Raw genomic sequence first — 16,945 nt, forward strand, 5'->3', positions numbered from 1 at the left:
ATGTTTTATCACTAGCTAAAAACTGTCATATGTGAGCAACCACTAGTTTAATAGAATTTAAACATATTATGACATATAATCAAAATAATGTAGTGAAATTTTAAAAAAAGCACTCTGGTTATTAGATTACCAACATATAAATCTGTTATGTGACACTAAATTGCCTGGTATGATTAGAAACAATTTGGTGTAACTAATATACTGTATGTTCTGCATAAACAAACACTAGTTATGATGATTATACTATGCAATGCGTCAAAAAATGATTTGGTTCTTAAATTTCACAGTGTTCATTGATTTCATAAGCTTTTGTTAATCATGTCCAGTATCTGTGACGTCTCTAAAAAAAATCAGTCTGCAGTTATTAATCAGAATTTCTTTAAAATATTGCTTCATGCAACTGGGTGAAAAATCTTTTTATATGTTTGGCACAGTTTAAATATACATATAGATATATAAGCAGTGCTTCATGGGGTATAGACATTCAACCACAGCCATACAAAAAAGATCATTCAGACAATTTAGAGAATTATTGTCTAAGCAAGGAGCAAATAAGTAGATGTAGATTATAAGTGTTAAATATTTGAAAAATACATAGGCAAACCTCAGACACATCAAAAAAATATCCTTATATACACACATACACATACACACACATATATACTAACAACTCTTCTTTTGAGTTCATCTTCACAATCTTCAATAAAAGATGGACTTTTCTTAATCTTGGCACAATTTGAGTGTAAGAAGGAAGCACTTTAATTAAGTGGTGATTGTAACAAATGTCCGGTATGAAGAGTGTTCTTGGATAAGCTTAATGGAAGCTGCTATTGCTGATGTCTGAGCTTGGATAGTTTTCCTCTCTTTTCATAATGTGGATACATGATGGAAGGTTTTCTGCTTTCAATTCATAGCAGCATGGCACTTTCTCTGCTCCATCTGACCCAGCCAAAGGCTAAAACTGAGAGGTTTCAGTAAAGGAGATTGCATCTGTTTTGTCAACAGTGAAGCCTCCGTTCACATAGGATTTCTTCTCGCACTCTTCGTCATCCAAAGTGGCTTCTAGAGCAAAGGGGTTGGCGACGTCCACATCTGATGTCAGATCCATCCTCTCCAGTTCCCTCTTGGATAGTTTCTGAACGATGCCAGCTCCGTACGCGTCACCAAGCACATTGATCATAGTACGGAATCGATCCCTGAAACACACCACTCAAAGTAAAGCTACATTATCTGACTTATGTTAAAATTGCAATTTTTCAGTAAGAAAAAACAAAAAAAAACGTCCAGATAGAAGCAGGACAGATAAACTTACAGGAGCCAATCCACGGCCACTATCAGGGTGACATCACTTGCAGGTAATCCTACAGCTGTCAGGACAATCACCATGGTGACAAGCCCAGCATTAGGGACTCCTGCTGCACCAATACTGGCAACTGTTGCTGTTATACTGAAAAAAGAGGCACAGTGTCACAATCCTTTTAAAACCTTGTAAAAATTAAATATTTAGGTGCATCAGGGAATGTTTTACATTTATTGTGCCAACCAGAAGTTTGAAATAAGAGGAAGCAATAATTAATGTATATAAATATATGAAATAAAAGCAGACGTGGCTTAATTGTGTCTGAGATTCATTAGATTCTTGGAAATATAACCTGCATAAGCAATCTATGAAACTATGCAAAATCATCTGGGGAAGATCATCAGTACAAGTGTAGGGATTTAAAGAGAGTTCAATTGTACTAGTATTCAAAGGTTGGAGGGCACACCCTGGACAGATTGCCAGTCCATTACAGGGCTCACACATAAAGATAAAGGCTCACACTCCCTTCCACGGGCAAAATAGAGTCAGTTAGCCTAACCCTAACGTGCATGTCTTTGGACTGTGGGAGGAAACTTATAGAAAGAACATGCAAATTCCACACAAAGGCCCCAGGGTCAGATGATATTAGAACACAACCTTCTTGCTGTGATGCAACAGTGCTAACCACTGCACTGCCATGCTGTCTATGAATACCATTACTGTTTCTAAATTTACCTCTGTATTCACTACATAATATTCATATCTTAGCAGTGAGATGAAATGAGCTGAGTCCTGTAGTGAAAGTCAACAGTAGTCAGTAGTAAGAGCTATCAGTAACAGTCCAGTTCATGTTGGTTAGTCATCTGCCATTGTCTAAGGTGTTGTAGAACCTGACGGCAGTGGGGATGAAGGATCTCCTGTATCATTCAGTCCTGCAGCCCAGTGAGTGTAGCTGCTTCTCTGGTCCATCAGGATGTTGTGAAAGAGATGGTCAGTGTATTCCAGGATAGCCTCTACCTTTTTCTGTGTGCATCTCTCCACTACAGCCTCCAGTAAGTTCAGTGTTATTAATTATGCAGTCCATTTTACATAACTTCATGTAATTTAGTGTGTACTAAATGTGTGTGTGTTGCTGTACTGTTTTATATTTTTAGGGTGTGTTCCCTTAGAAAGACACAATAAAGTTGCATTTTGCTGTATCAGAACCTGGAGTTATAAACGTCTCTGCTTGACTAAACTGTTAATTGTACCTGATGGTAACAATCTGGCCCACATCCAGAGAAAAGTCATTCAGCTGGGCGATGAAGATGGCGGCCACCGCCTCATACAGTGCCGTGCCATCCATGTTAATAGTGGCACCCACTGGGAGGACAAAGCGAGTAATTCGCTTGTCAATGCGATTGTTCTCTTCGGCACATCGAAAGGTAACAGGCAGAGTGGCAGAGCTGGAAGACATTCATCAAACTCAGCTGGCTTTGTTAATGTGACCTTACGGCCTGACAAACTGTGGTTAAGATAAGACTTTATTGATCCCTGAAAGGAAATTACATCATTACAGCACCATAAACATTTAACAATACACAATAGTGCAAAACGTGTCCGCCAGAAAAAAGACTAATCTAAAATATGACATAAGTATTATAGAATAAAAAATAACAAACGCTAAAGACATGGCCACAACAGTTAAAAATATAAAATCATGAAGTTTGTGATGTCTTTCTCTGCTCCTCTAAGACATGGATGCAGGACTAGTGTTAGTGTTGTACAGCAAGTGATTTAGCTTTTGAGTACAGTTCTGACCTTGAGGAGATCATGAGTGCCGTCACCAGGGCCTGAGCCATCCCCAGTGTGAATGTATACGGGTTCTTCCTCACAATGACAAAGAAGATCAGTGGTAGACAGATGGTAGCATGGATTGCTAGACTGAGGAACAGAACAAATCAATATCATTACAGGAAAATGAACTTCAAGGGAATTTATGTTTTTTATTTATTTATTTATTTATCACAAGCACACCACACATTTAGTGCTTTAAACAAGTCTTTAACAGACAAGGTAATTAACTTGGAATGCTCAGAGACATAATCATTTTTCATGTGAGAAATACGATGTAATTGCATGAAAAATGAAACAGGTCTTGTAGCCTCAGTCTTTGTCTAGCCACAGTGGAGCATAACATATCACCATTTTCTACAGGTGAACATTCCAGCTTGGATAACAGTTGTGTTAAAGTTAGGGCATGAGTCTTGGATTGGCAAAACCCGAGACAGGGTTGTTTGTCTTGGAGTGTCTGGTAGCTGGGTGATTAATATGTATACCTCACTGACTGGAGTGAAAACAAAAATCACATGCCCTGTTCTCTGACAATGTCAGACTACTCTAACTCCAGCAGAAGGAAAAATTCCATAATGCCTTTTTTCACATTCTCCTCACTAACTTTTGTACAGTAGTTTGTGACTTTACTACATAATCTCTTTTCACAGCCCTAATAAAACTTTTGACCAAAGAAAAGGCCAAGGGTCTGGAATTAAGGAGTGTAGCTTCACATATTAGATGACCAAACTGATTTCTCAGTTGATTCTCACTTGATCTTGTACTTCTAGTAAGGATTTGTAGAAATCTGTTTTTACTATTTACAGTCATTGTGTGCTGCATTTAGAACATAAGTGAGAATAGAGTGTAGAAAATGGCTAATGTTGTCACAGGAACTCTCAGATCCTTGGGCTAACCCTGCGACCTAACTGGATGGGATTTACTGCACAGTCTTTAATGGTGTCACTTAGATTTAGAGGCATGAGCAGAGCTTTCATTACTGCATCTGCAGGTTGAGCAATTTTAAATGCCCTTGGCCCTTATCAGTGCCCACACAGAGCTCAGCTTTTACTGTATCACTGGTGGAGAATTGGCCTAAATGTCAACCATAAAGGCCAGTGTCTGGAACGGGCGGACACAGAGTAATGGGACAACGTACCCGCTCAGTACCGTCACCATATAAAGACCCATTTTCCTGAAGATCTCCCAGTCTTCCACCTCAATGATCTTAGCAGCAATTAGGAACAGGATCCCTATTGGCATGTAGCTGATGATACAAAGAGAAGCATTTAGGGTACAGACTCCAAGATCATAGAAAATGTTCATTTGGACCACAGCTGTAATTATTAGTAAATCCATCGACCAGTCAGTTCTGCTTAGCTTGTTTTACTAAACTTATACTTACGGTTGCCGACAAGGGCAAATGCCCCGCAACAGCCAAAACACATGCAAAAGGGAAACTGCAACGCATGTGCGCCAGGCCTGTAGGGGGACCCCCCAAACTGAGGGATGCGACTTTTAGAGAGGCGACATAAAAAAGGTAGGTTTTCCTTTTATTTCTTTGTAAACACTTGATCGTCATGTTTTATAATATTATAAAAGTACAGTATTGTAAAACATGATGGCCAAGTGTTTAAAAAGAAATAAATGGAAATCCCACCCGGCAAAAACAACCCCCCATGCCTCCCAACATTGTATGACACTTTTGATCAAGTAAACAAATGTAGAACATTGTTAGCATATATTAGCGCATATGAGAACAATCATCAGAGGATGCTCATTCCGTTGCAATTCAAAACTATAGCTGCGTGTCATTGCACAGCCTCCGAAATGAGACATAGCTTATATCACTATATGTGTCTCTCTTGGCTCTGTAAAAGTTTGCCAAACTTTGTTCATAGCAACCCTCAGTTCGGGGTCCCCCTACAGGCCTGGCGCACTTCCATTGCAGCGTTTCTCTCTTGCATGTGTTTTGGCTGTTGTGGGGCGTTTGCCCTTGTGGGCCACCGTACTAATGGACAGTGTTGGGAAAACTTTGAAAGTTGGTGGAGCTTCACAATACTCATCACTGGAAATACTACTGAAAGGTACCCCACTACTTAGTGGGTCAAATGGATGGAGTTCCCTTAGTAATGGAGCTTTGGTAAATACTGCTTTTTGCTAGCACTAGATACCACACATTTGTTGTACTTCAGATCCAGGAAAGGATAAAACTGTGGGGTAAACGCTTGTGTGGAAGTGAAGATTTTCTTTTTTTTCAGATTTTCCAGTCCCGCTTGGACTGTTCAGCTCAGGTTTTAAATTCCCTGTAGTCAATGTGGATCTCTGTATTAGACCTATGGAGACCTCTAGGTGCATTCTTAAAATAGTTGTAAAAGCTGAAATGATCAGTTAACCTAATATGGTTTAACATTTGTGTAGCTTGGCATACATACCACATAATTATCTGGACCAGTTTCATGGTTGCTTCATTCAGTGCATCAAAAAATTCCAGGAGGATGCGTCCCTTTTCACCCATCTTCCCAATGACAAGACCAAAAGCAACGCAGAACACGATAAGCCCCAACACGTTGATGCCATCTGAATATGTCCCTATGATTTTATAATCCTTAGTGATATTCTGCCAGGAGGGGAAACAAGGGGGTGATTCATTCAGTTAGCTGAGACCAGGCCAGGAAGTTGCTTTCACAACCACATTAGCTGACTCTAAAGACCCATTGATGAGCTGTGCAAATGTTTTCTACAGATTCACAGTGCACTGATCCATGGCTACGTATCACTCATTATGGGGTCATCTGAGGCATTTAGATCAAACACTGGTTTCCAGGTGTGGAAACATGAAACGTGAAGTGGAATGTTCCCATCAGATTCATGAAACAAGGAAACGCCTCAATAGATTACTACTGTGTATAAAAACAGTAGGAACATGATCACTTACCTCTACCACTGCCATGACAGTAGTTGTGAGAGGTGGAATTGTGGTTGTGTTGACCGAAACTTTTGGAGGCTCCAGTTCTTTGCGCTTAGTCTTGTACTAGAATGTAATTGGTGATAGTAATGTTTAAACGGCACTATAAAATAGGACAGAAAGTGGATGAAGAATGAATGATGTGTGTAAAGCCTCTTACCTGCTGAAAACAAGCCTGCACCAGGTTTTCTGGAAACATGTTTCTGTTGATGAGAAAAAACTGGATGATTTCACATGAATTAAAGACTCAGCAGATAATGATGTAGATGGACAGATGGAACAACACAATGACTTTATACATTTATATTTTAGTCAACATCCAAAAGGGAATTATTTCCATATTCATAAAAATACAGTAAATGAGGTATCTTTCCATGTGGTGCAACTTTTTGAGTTGGTGTTTGCATTGGCTTCATTTTTTGAGTTATGTAACTATTGGAAATGGTGCAACCTAATGATACACACAATCCCAAAATCACAAAGTCTATTAGTTATTAACCAAAAGTTCAAAAGTGTGAAGTTAACTTTTCACTGTTGCCATGTTTTCTGTGTACAACCAAGTGTATCTCAGAAATTCATCTGAGGTCAAGCTGACAATGTGTGTGTGTGATTTGATCCTTATCCTGTTATGACTTATCACACTGAGATAAAATTCTGCTGGGAGGAGGCAGTGACTGCAGACTTTCCACCTTGCCTTTACCCTTTCAGTACAAGTAAATACACATTTGTCTTTTGCTGTGCTTGAACAACCCATACCAACAAATTTAGTTACAGAATCGGGGTTTAGGTAGATGGCATGACTGTGGATATCAAGAATTTCAATTTTAGACTCAGGAAAAACACATTAATTGTAGAGTCTTTTACATCTGAGTGGACAGTAAAGCTGGGCACACACTGTGTCATTCTTTAACAATGTTTAAAATCCTCAAAGATTCCTATAATACCTATATTCCTATACACATTAGTTTAGGCTAAATTCTGTAGTCTTTGATCACTGGTTTGACATGTCCATGTTTCCTTCTATATAATTCTGGCAGTGTCAGCAGATTTCAGATATTTTCCTGCACTGTGACTTCTCCTATGATGACATGAAACCAAGACCTAATAGGAGCAGTGAACCTGATGATGCAATAAGTGTACAGTCATTGCTGTATGAGTGAACATAAATATTCACACATATAATAACGAATAACCTCTAAAACTAACAAACAGCTCATATGGGGACACTTTTGATGTCATTATTTGTAAAAACAAAATATGAAGTAAGTAAAGTTTACTTAAAGTTTATTTAAGGGGCAGGATGTTTCAACAATAACCAAAATTACCTCAAGTTCACTCTGTAGAATTGGAAGTCCATAATGTCCTCTTTTGCCCAGCCATGACTTGCTCCACACACATAGGCTTTTTCTGTTTCTATTATCAAGGCATGTCATGACCAAAATGAACACTACAGATTGGTTTGGTTTGCTGCTACCTACCATATAAGAATGCAGGTCTAAACATGTCACAGATTAATGATGTAAAACTCTGGACCAGTCTTCTTGTGTGCGTCCGTTTTTGACACACCTTGACTGTCATACGGTCTGACATTATGACAACTGAGATCCTACAGTGTGACATGGGGATCATGTTCCTACAGTCTGACAAGCAACAATTGCAAAGGACTAAACAAATCACACAGTGTGTGCCCAGCTTTAGTGACTGGGTGGTTACTGAAGTATATCAACAACAAAAGGTGTGACATAGCACAAACCAAATCTAAAGGCAATTCAGTATGAAAATCAACACCTGAGTGTGTGTAGGCACATATTTAAAAGAGTGGAATTAGATTTGAGTGCAGCAGAGGACAGGAGAGCACAACAGATGATTTAATTGCAGATTGAGTGAAGATACTCAAACCTCTGAGAATGTCACCCTGTTTGACTTCATCATCATGCCCTGCTTGGCCCTTGCTTGTGCTTTTGGACACCAAATGACTAACATCACACCCAGTTTGTGTGCAAATAAACTAGTTTTGAAGTGATCACAGCTGAATAATTCAAATTCAAATTCATTTAAATGTAGTTATATATATTATAGTAGCCATATTGTCTAACGTCTGTTTCTGGTGATATTTTCTGAACCAGATGGAAGGCTTTCTTCTTTTTTTTTTGTTATTCAGTTTTACAAACAATACTAAACAAGTACCTTTATTCACAAATAAATACAAATGTTGACTTGCAGGCTGAGTAGCTCTTGAAATTTGATTTAAACCTTTTGTTGTTGATAAAGTTCCATAGAAGGTCACCTGAGCAGGTCCAAGAGAGTGTCAACTGTTGTGACGTTGGGCGTGGTCCCAGATCTGTCAATGTGCTCAGCTGTTTGAGACACTCCTGGTTTGATAGTCATCACCAAAATAATTCCTGCAATGGACGACACCACTCAGTTTTCTGGGATGGCAGTCTACTTTCATGTCAGTGCAGAAACTGACAGATTTCAGCATTATCAGTAGTCTCATCAAATACTTTTACATAACAGCATTTATCAGCATCATCACTTCTTATCAGCAGATCAACTAAAATAGATAGAATTTCTATATAGTGTTACTGAGAATTGCAGAAGTGAAGAAAGGTTTTAGAGAGGGAAAATATCATCTCACCTAGAATCACTGCAATGATGGTTGTTGAGAAGTAATAAATAACAGCTCGCAGACCAATCTTTCCTGATACCTCGGAGTCTAGAGCTGCAACACCTGCGCACAAGGCACCGTGTTTATTCCCAAGCCAAATTAAATGCTTCCCCCACAGGATCTGCCCTTTTACCACTTCACCCAGACTTTATCATAGACAAGCTCCTTAACAGAAAAGATACATGGTAACAGTAAGCCAGTAAACTTATAAGTGGCAAAATGAGCCTCCTGTTTTCCTTTTGTAGATTGTTAAAATTTTATACAGTTAGAAAATACAACATGCTTGGCCTTTTGTGTCAGTAGAGTTGTGTTAAAATATGGTCAAAACATGTGAATAAGACAACAATAGTTGTTTTGTGTATTGGAATATGGTTTCATGTAAACTTAATGGTTAAATGTCTTTTACATGCATTTTATTTTACATTTCTGTTGTATTATTATTACAGTTTTATTATATTACTTTGAAAATACATCACAGGTTTTCCACATACAATGAAAGCTTTTTGTAGAGTAACTACACAGGTGGGGAAAACTCCAGAGAAAAGCAGGTGGGAAAAACAAATCTCAGTAACAACAACCAGTTCAGGAACTGGTTATTATGGGCAAACAATGGAAAGTGTTAAACCTAGAACACTAATGTAGCATTTAGTAACACCATCACTATTGCATAGGGTATATTTTACCAATACTTCTCATCAAAATATATTGAAGTACAACAATAAGTGGCAAATTGAATTACTTTTCTTTTATTTCCTACTATGCAACGTCTCATCATATAAAGAAAGGTATCATGGGGGACCATGTAAAAAGGCTGTAAAATTAGGAAATCATTAATGAAAAAGTCATTTAAATAAATAAATAAATAAATAAATAATGGAGTTGGGAACTTGTTCTTCAGTTCACCCAATACTGGGACATGGGTGGGTGAAAATCACCCGACATTAGTGTGCTAGGGTTAATAAGGTTATATAAATTCTGCTTAGTTGGTCAAAAAAAATCTAATTTAAGGCAGATATCTGTAAAATTTTGTGAAACTAATAATTACTTTTTATCAATTCATGTTTAAACTCTTTGGCATTTAATTGATTAATTAAAGTCATTAAAATGTGATAAAGTAATGAAAAATGTCTATAATATTCATGAAGTTTTTACATCTTGTAAGCTAGAGCTAGCACATTTAACTTAATTTTTTAAATTATAGTTCGGTAAAAATCAGCTGATGCAGTTAATTATTAAAACAGTTGCCAATTTTAAACTGTTTCACTTGCACTGTTCATACAGTGGAAAAGTATAGTTATGGTTAAAGAAAGGTCCAAGGTCATGGTTACTGAAAATAAACTATAGTTAATGTCATGTTTATTTATTTATTTACTCATAAAAACAGAACAAACCACAGTCAAAATCACCCAACCATTATAAGAGCAGATTTAAACTTCAACTTATAATTATTCAAAGCACATGCTGTTTCAAGAAAATATGTGTAACAATCCTATAATCTGGCTCCTCTAAATCTAAAGGAGAACTGGCTTCTAATGGTTGTCGACCTGGGCAACATGAGATTTAAATTTATATAACTGTGTATTTCAGATCCACTGCAGAAAAAAGATGTAAGATGTTTAGGGGGTTCAGCCCTGTCAACTAGAGTTTTATAGACAAAGATACATATCTGATATATGTTGATATTATAAATGGAAAGAATCAGCATTTTTGGAAATAAAGGAGCTGATGGAGCACATGGCTCAGAATGAGTCGCTATCCTACCAATACGTTTCTGCAGTAGATAAAGTCGATCGAGAGCTGTTGAGTATGTACTCCCCCATACTAAATAACAGTACCAGGTTACTACTTACATTAGATAAATCACTGATGTGGATGTAAAATGCTTTTTATGAAAATCATATTGATACTTATACAAAATAGAATTGGAATCTAAGTGGAACAGAATCCTGGTATATACTAGTTTTTTTTCCAAAATTTTAGAAAAACAAGGAAGGAGAGATATTGGCCTGTAGTTATTAAAAGTAGCACAGCACCTGATTTGTACAAAGAAATGACCTTAGCTACTTTCAACTTGTTTGGTCCAATCCCAGTATTCTTGGGGAAAGTAAAAATATATAGTAGTAGTAATAGTAGTAATATGGCTTCAAATTGAATGGCTTCAAATATTTTATTAGAGAGGCTGTAATATGGTCATAACCAGCTGATGAAATATTTAAGTTCTCTGAAGTCTATAATATCACTTATTTCATCTGAAGTAGGAGAATCAAAAGAACAAACTGAGAAATTGCCTGAAATCAACAGGTTTCTAACAGATGAATATATTTTACTTGCTAACATGTTACAAATATTAGCAAAGTAATCATTAAAACCTTGGCTTATATTAGCTGCAGTGGAAAAGGATTCACCATCATCAACAAATAAAGAAAGCAAATCAGAAAGTTTTTTTTATTTCTATTTAACAGTTGATTTATTGCATCCCAGGCTGATTTAATATCAAATATTGAATTAATCACTTAAGTATTTGTTCTTAACAAATCTAATAAGTTGATTAAATTTGTTCACATAAGCTTTATAGATACTCATGTTTAAAGGGTTAAATTTTTCCATATAAAATATCAAAAGCTTGATTAGTGTCCATCTCTCAATGCAAATCCTCCCAGGTCAAATTGCTAAGCTCAGCCTTCAGTCTTGATATGTATTATTTTCTTATGTAAAATATTATCAGTTGTATGAATGTAATGAGTCAGGTTAAAGAGAAATTGAGAAATTGAAACTGGTCAGACCCATGATACAAAACTCTGGATTGAGGCCCTTTGTTAAAGTCATTTGTTAATATGTTATCTATTATCTAGGTTGGTGATCCTTTAACAACTCTTGTAGGTTTGCTGATCAGAGGTAGGAAAAATCCAGAATACAAAGTATTCAGGAAATCCTCTACCTCTGCCATTACAATAAAATAGAATAGTAATAACATCATCCATGATATAACTTTGCCTTCCTTGGTTACAACATCTAAACATCTTTCCAGACTTAAATTAAAGGTATTTATAAACTAGATCAAATAGATTTTTTTTGGTGACCTCCTTATGATTAAATGTAAAACAGAAGATATTCCAGAGGATGAAATCTTACAAAGGTCATTACATCCGGTTAAAACAAAGTCACCAGTGGATACACCAACCACTAAACTGAGAAAAGATTTTAAATCTTTTTTGACAGTGAGTTGATGAGGATGGATGGATAAACACTTTGTTATATTGCAGCTTTCATGGCTGGACGAAGGTCCTTTCTTTTGGTACCTACTGCCTCTGCAAAGTCCTCATTGATGAAGTTAAGTAACTAAAACACCCACTTAAGGTAAGTTAAAGATTGTGCTTCAACTGTTGCACATGCAATCTGGATATATTATATACCTCCCTGTCATCAACACATTACTTTTTGCCTTGTAAGGGACACTCTAGTTCCTGCACTGAATGTACTGCAGAATTATCCAATAGGAGCTGGGTTTGTAGGCACGCTGCACTGGTGCTCACCTCTACAGGAAATTCACAAAATGACCTTGTTGTTGATGATACAGCTTAAATATGAAGCTATGTGTGTGACCTTCAGTCACCATTTTAAGATTTAGAAATCTCTGCTTTTTGTTACCTGTTATCATGCTTGAAATAATGAGTGGCAGGATGACCAGCTTCAACATTCGCATTAGGATCTCTCCTGGAAAGCCAAAATACTGCTTGTCGAGCTGAGAGAAGGATGCATACTCTCTGACCACAAAGCCCAAACTGATCCCTGTAAGAATAAGAGACAGAATCAGATCCTAAGGGCCGCTTGCTTTAATGCTTTAAAGAATAAAAAAATGTTCCGATCATGAAACTGGATGGTTGATATATATAGAGGCAGTATAGACATATACAATGTAATCAAAATATAAGGAGGATTTAAATTGGTATAGTGTCAGCCAAATGTACAATTACCATTGCAGAAGCAACTGCCACATCATTTTACAGGTCTGTGCTGCATTATGGTATATATTTCACATTTTATATTTTCCAGTTATAAATGTAACATACAACCCACAGAGTGATTGTAGTAAGGCACTCCAAACCATTTGTGTTATCACACATAACAGACCATTTTTAAGCACCTTGTAAAAGACGGATGAAACGACCACACTTACAGTATCCATCACTTCACCTTTTAGATAAATAATTAAAAAAGATCCAATATCATAATGTCACACACCAACCTGCAGTAGATATTTAATACTCACTAACATTCATTTATTTCTTTATATTGGATTTGAACTCTGTAATTTAGACTCAGTAATTTGGAAAACAAATGATTTACTTATTTTCTCTGATTGTGTCTGTGCGTTAAGGTCAGAGCTGGAGTCAGGACATGATTAGTCTAGTTTAAGGTACCAGTCTAATCCAACAGAAGTGTTTGTCAAATGGGCAAACTACTACAGAAGGATTTTAGGATCATGGACCAATGTGCACAGACAAGTTAAATGTCCATCACCCTTCCTATACACAACCAAGAGCCTCCAGACTGAGAGAGGCTGCTAATGCTGATTGTTCTGTGTCCCTGTGTGGTCATTTTGTATAATGTACAGTACTGTAGTGTGTTTGTTTGTCTCAATTTGTTCGTGTTTGGGGCTTACTGCATCAATCACACCACAGCTGCAATTATGTTGTTATGATGTAAGTTGTAAAGTTCACTATGTTATTTTATAACAGCATGCTGTTTCATTCTATCGATGAGCTGTATGAAATCCTTCACCTTTAATGCTAACATCCTTTTATTGCTGCAAATGCCCAGAAGCAAATGTTCTTTGCACAGTAATAAAATATACCATTCATTGAATTGGTTCATAATAAGTGAGCAACCTGGAAAGGCTTCTTGGAAAATGAGATCATCAAGGTAAAAGAACAACAAGGGATGACAGACTTTATAAGGCCTCTGGGACCATATAAGGACATGAAACCAATAAACATGGAGGCACAGTGTCAGACAGTGAAGAGAGGTACTGACCCATCTCAAAATACCCCCACAGAGCCCAGATCTGGGCAGTGTGGAGTCAGTCTGGGATCACATGAAGAGGCAGAAACACTGGGACAGCCTGAATCTATAGAAGAACTGCAGCAGTTTCTCAAAGGTGCTGCAAAGTACCACAAAAAACTGTGTGCGGGTCAAACCAAAGACAATAATTGGACAATAATAATAATAATAATAATAATAATAATAATAATAATAATAATTTGGAGACATTATGGGTCCCACTCACACCCCTAGACATGGCCATGATATATTGAAGTTCAGTGGTACAAATAATAATCCATGTACAACAGAGCACCTGCAGGTTTTACAAATCCAAATTAAGAGTTCAACTGAAATCAGCTCAGTTAGTCCTTTTTTCATGTTTCAATCCATTTAGTCTTATATTTTTACTAGAAAGAAGAAAAAATGTATTTGTGGAAATATTAGAAATCTCTCCTAAGCCTTCATGGCTCCCTGTTTGACTGACAGCTAAGCCAGCAGGGGCACAGGGACACAGTGTAATCAAACTTTAGCTGCTACCCTGTAACACACAAAGTTAGAATCTAAACCAACTCATGTTTGTAGGATGAAAAGTGGGCTTCAGCTATAGCAGGTAACCAAGTAGGTTACAGCACAGAGGCTGCTGCTCTCTGGCTGTTGACACTGTGTTTTATACTAGTACAGTTTGTAAGAAAATGTTAGCTGTGCAGTATGAAAATGGATTTTCAACATAGTCAAAAAAACAACACCATTGGTAAATAACACTTAAGGGCTGGCTGAATTTCAGCTGGATAAAACAAATAAAAGTAAAAACAAATAAAAAATGTAATGAAATTAAGGCTATTTAAAACAGCCATAAATAAGCAATTACTCATTTCATTAAAGTATGGATTCACTATATTTGTGTTTGCTAACAGTGAAAGAATGAAAGAGTGCTGGGTGGATGGATTTGCAAACAAATATTTGTTTTCACATTTCTGTTTCTGTACAAGTAAAACTATGGCATGTTGATTAGTGTGCTGCAGGTATGTTGCTAGGTGCATTTCTAACAGGGCCAGTGTAGCTGTTTCACCCTGCGTCTTTATGCTAAGCTAGGCTTATCCATACCTGACTCCAGCACTGTACTTAATTCAAATCTCACTCTCAGGAAAAAGAACATAAAGATAATACCAAAAATAGAGAGACTGCAGTTCAGGGTAAAAAAGTAAAACCATGGTCAAAGTCTGTATTTTTAAGCATATCCACATAGCTTGTACTATATTGCATTGTACTGCCTCAGTGCTGGAAGTCTTCGGATCAGTTGTCAACTTCAGTCTGGTCACGTTTGACTGAGACATGTCCAGACACTGAGGGAGAAAACTGGCCTTTGCCTTTGGCGTACAGAAGCTATGTTCAGTAGTACTTCACCTTACACTACCCAGCTTCCATTTCTGTGTGAATACAATTATAAAATACAATGCATGCATGTACTCTATGATATATTTAACATTTCTGGCGCTGTTTAGTCATGCAGTACAAAGCTGGTGCAAAAGTGACTTGATTTATTTCAGCAGTGACAACCACAAAAAACATATCTGAATGGGAAAACACTGAGGAGGGATAAGGATAAGTAAATATGGCACAAGTAAAGGTAAATTCGTCTTATTTTCCTAGCATACATGAGCAGACATCAAAAGGGCTTCCACATACCGAGCAGCACTGATAAAATCGTAGCAATCAGAAGCCAATTCCTCTTCAGCAAGCCTTTGAAATTCACGCCTCGTCGTTCTTTGTTGCCCATCATGTCCATGCTGTAGCTTTTTCTCCAAAAGGGGTAGAAAGAACAATGGCCCTTGTGGAGACACAAAAGACTCCTGCGGCTGGGATGTCAGATGCAGATGAGGCACAGAAGGATGGAGGATGCAGTCGTCAGACGCTGCTGATAGCCAGCATTGGTGTTTGGGAGGGAGACTGTGTGGGGAGATAGAGGGAGGGAAAGAGGGAGGTAGGCAGTCGCCTTCTCCCTTCACCACCCTTCCCCCACACAAGGTGTCTCTGACATTTTCTCCTTTTCATGCGTGACACTAAACTGCATTGTGTGCAGAGGAGTTAGTAATAAAAGACATGAATCTCAGCTATATTAGAGGTTTTCCCCTCTGAAATGCAGTTTTAAATGTGGGACTGTAAATGATGATTTGATGACCTCAACCTAGAGCTCAAACTCTGAATTCAAACACCATGATCTGCTGAAACTTATTGTGAATTCCACTATGAGGCAACAAATACTTAGTTTCTATTCCGGTTTTTATCTTTAGTCTTAAACAGAGTTAAATGATAAGTAACTCTTTCAGTTTTTATCTTATAACTCCAAACCTGATTGTTTATTACTGCCTGACTCAACAGGCAGACATTTTATATTTGTTGCTGGAAATCTGGATCATGACCATATGTGCCCTCAGTGGGTGTCCTCTTCCCCTTTTAATACATTACACAGTCACACCTGGATGCTTACTGTACATGAAAAGTCAACATCTATGTATCTTATCTGTACCTGGATTTTGTCCCCACACTGCGATGTCTAGCTAAAGCTTTCCTGCTGAGCTTTTATAACATTGTACGTAAAAAAATACTCCCATTGTGGATATGGAAAAATGCCAATGTCTGGCTCTTAAAAAGAATGACTTTACATCATAATAAAATAGAACTCAATAAAACATGTAGTTTTCTTTTATTTGCAAAATAGGGATAAGGTATATTGTTCTGCAACATGTGCTGAACCAGTGTGTTACAACATAAAGATAGCATAATAAAACTATAGTACCTTAATAACATAAGTCATATACTTACCAAACAAAGTGTAGCTGTAGTGTTGACAGGGGTCAGACTAGAGGTAGCCAGGCTTCAGGTGCATCCCTGAAATCTAATGGGGCCCCTCTTGTTGCCCTCCTACCAGTTTCACAAGTTGGTTGGGTTTTTGGTAAAAAAGAGGGACTTATTAGTTACACAAATCAACTACATACAGAAGTAAAATGTTCACAAAAAGTCACAGCACAATAACAGCAAAGAAGTGAAAAGTAGCTACAAAAAGAGGTGCAAAATATTAAAATCAACCACCAAGAAGCAGAATCAAACTTCTCTTTCAGTTACAGCATCTTGCTTTTATGTTGGAGGGATGTAA

General features: G+C 37.3%; 1 protein-coding gene across 1 annotated transcript; it reads right to left on the reverse strand.

The window, feature by feature from the left end:
• Window positions 1-764: 764 nt before the first annotated feature.
• slc1a1 (solute carrier family 1 member 1) lies at window positions 765-15,577 on the reverse strand. The gene is made up of 12 exons (XM_026329782.1): window positions 15,478-15,577; window positions 12,397-12,537; window positions 8,719-8,811; window positions 8,368-8,482; window positions 6,241-6,283; window positions 6,051-6,146; window positions 5,548-5,732; window positions 4,272-4,379; window positions 3,101-3,223; window positions 2,551-2,745; window positions 1,313-1,447; window positions 765-1,196 (listed from the first exon to the last, which is right to left on the reverse strand). Exons 1-12 carry the CDS (start codon window positions 15,575-15,577, stop codon window positions 956-958), a joined length of 1,575 nt encoding a protein of 524 aa, XP_026185567.1. The 3' UTR covers window positions 765-955.
• Between the last annotated feature and the right edge of the window lie 1,368 nt (window positions 15,578-16,945).

This window comes from Mastacembelus armatus, chromosome 18 (assembly GCF_900324485.2).
Source record: "Mastacembelus armatus chromosome 18, fMasArm1.2, whole genome shotgun sequence".
NCBI lineage: Eukaryota > Metazoa > Chordata > Actinopteri > Synbranchiformes > Mastacembelidae > Mastacembelus > Mastacembelus armatus.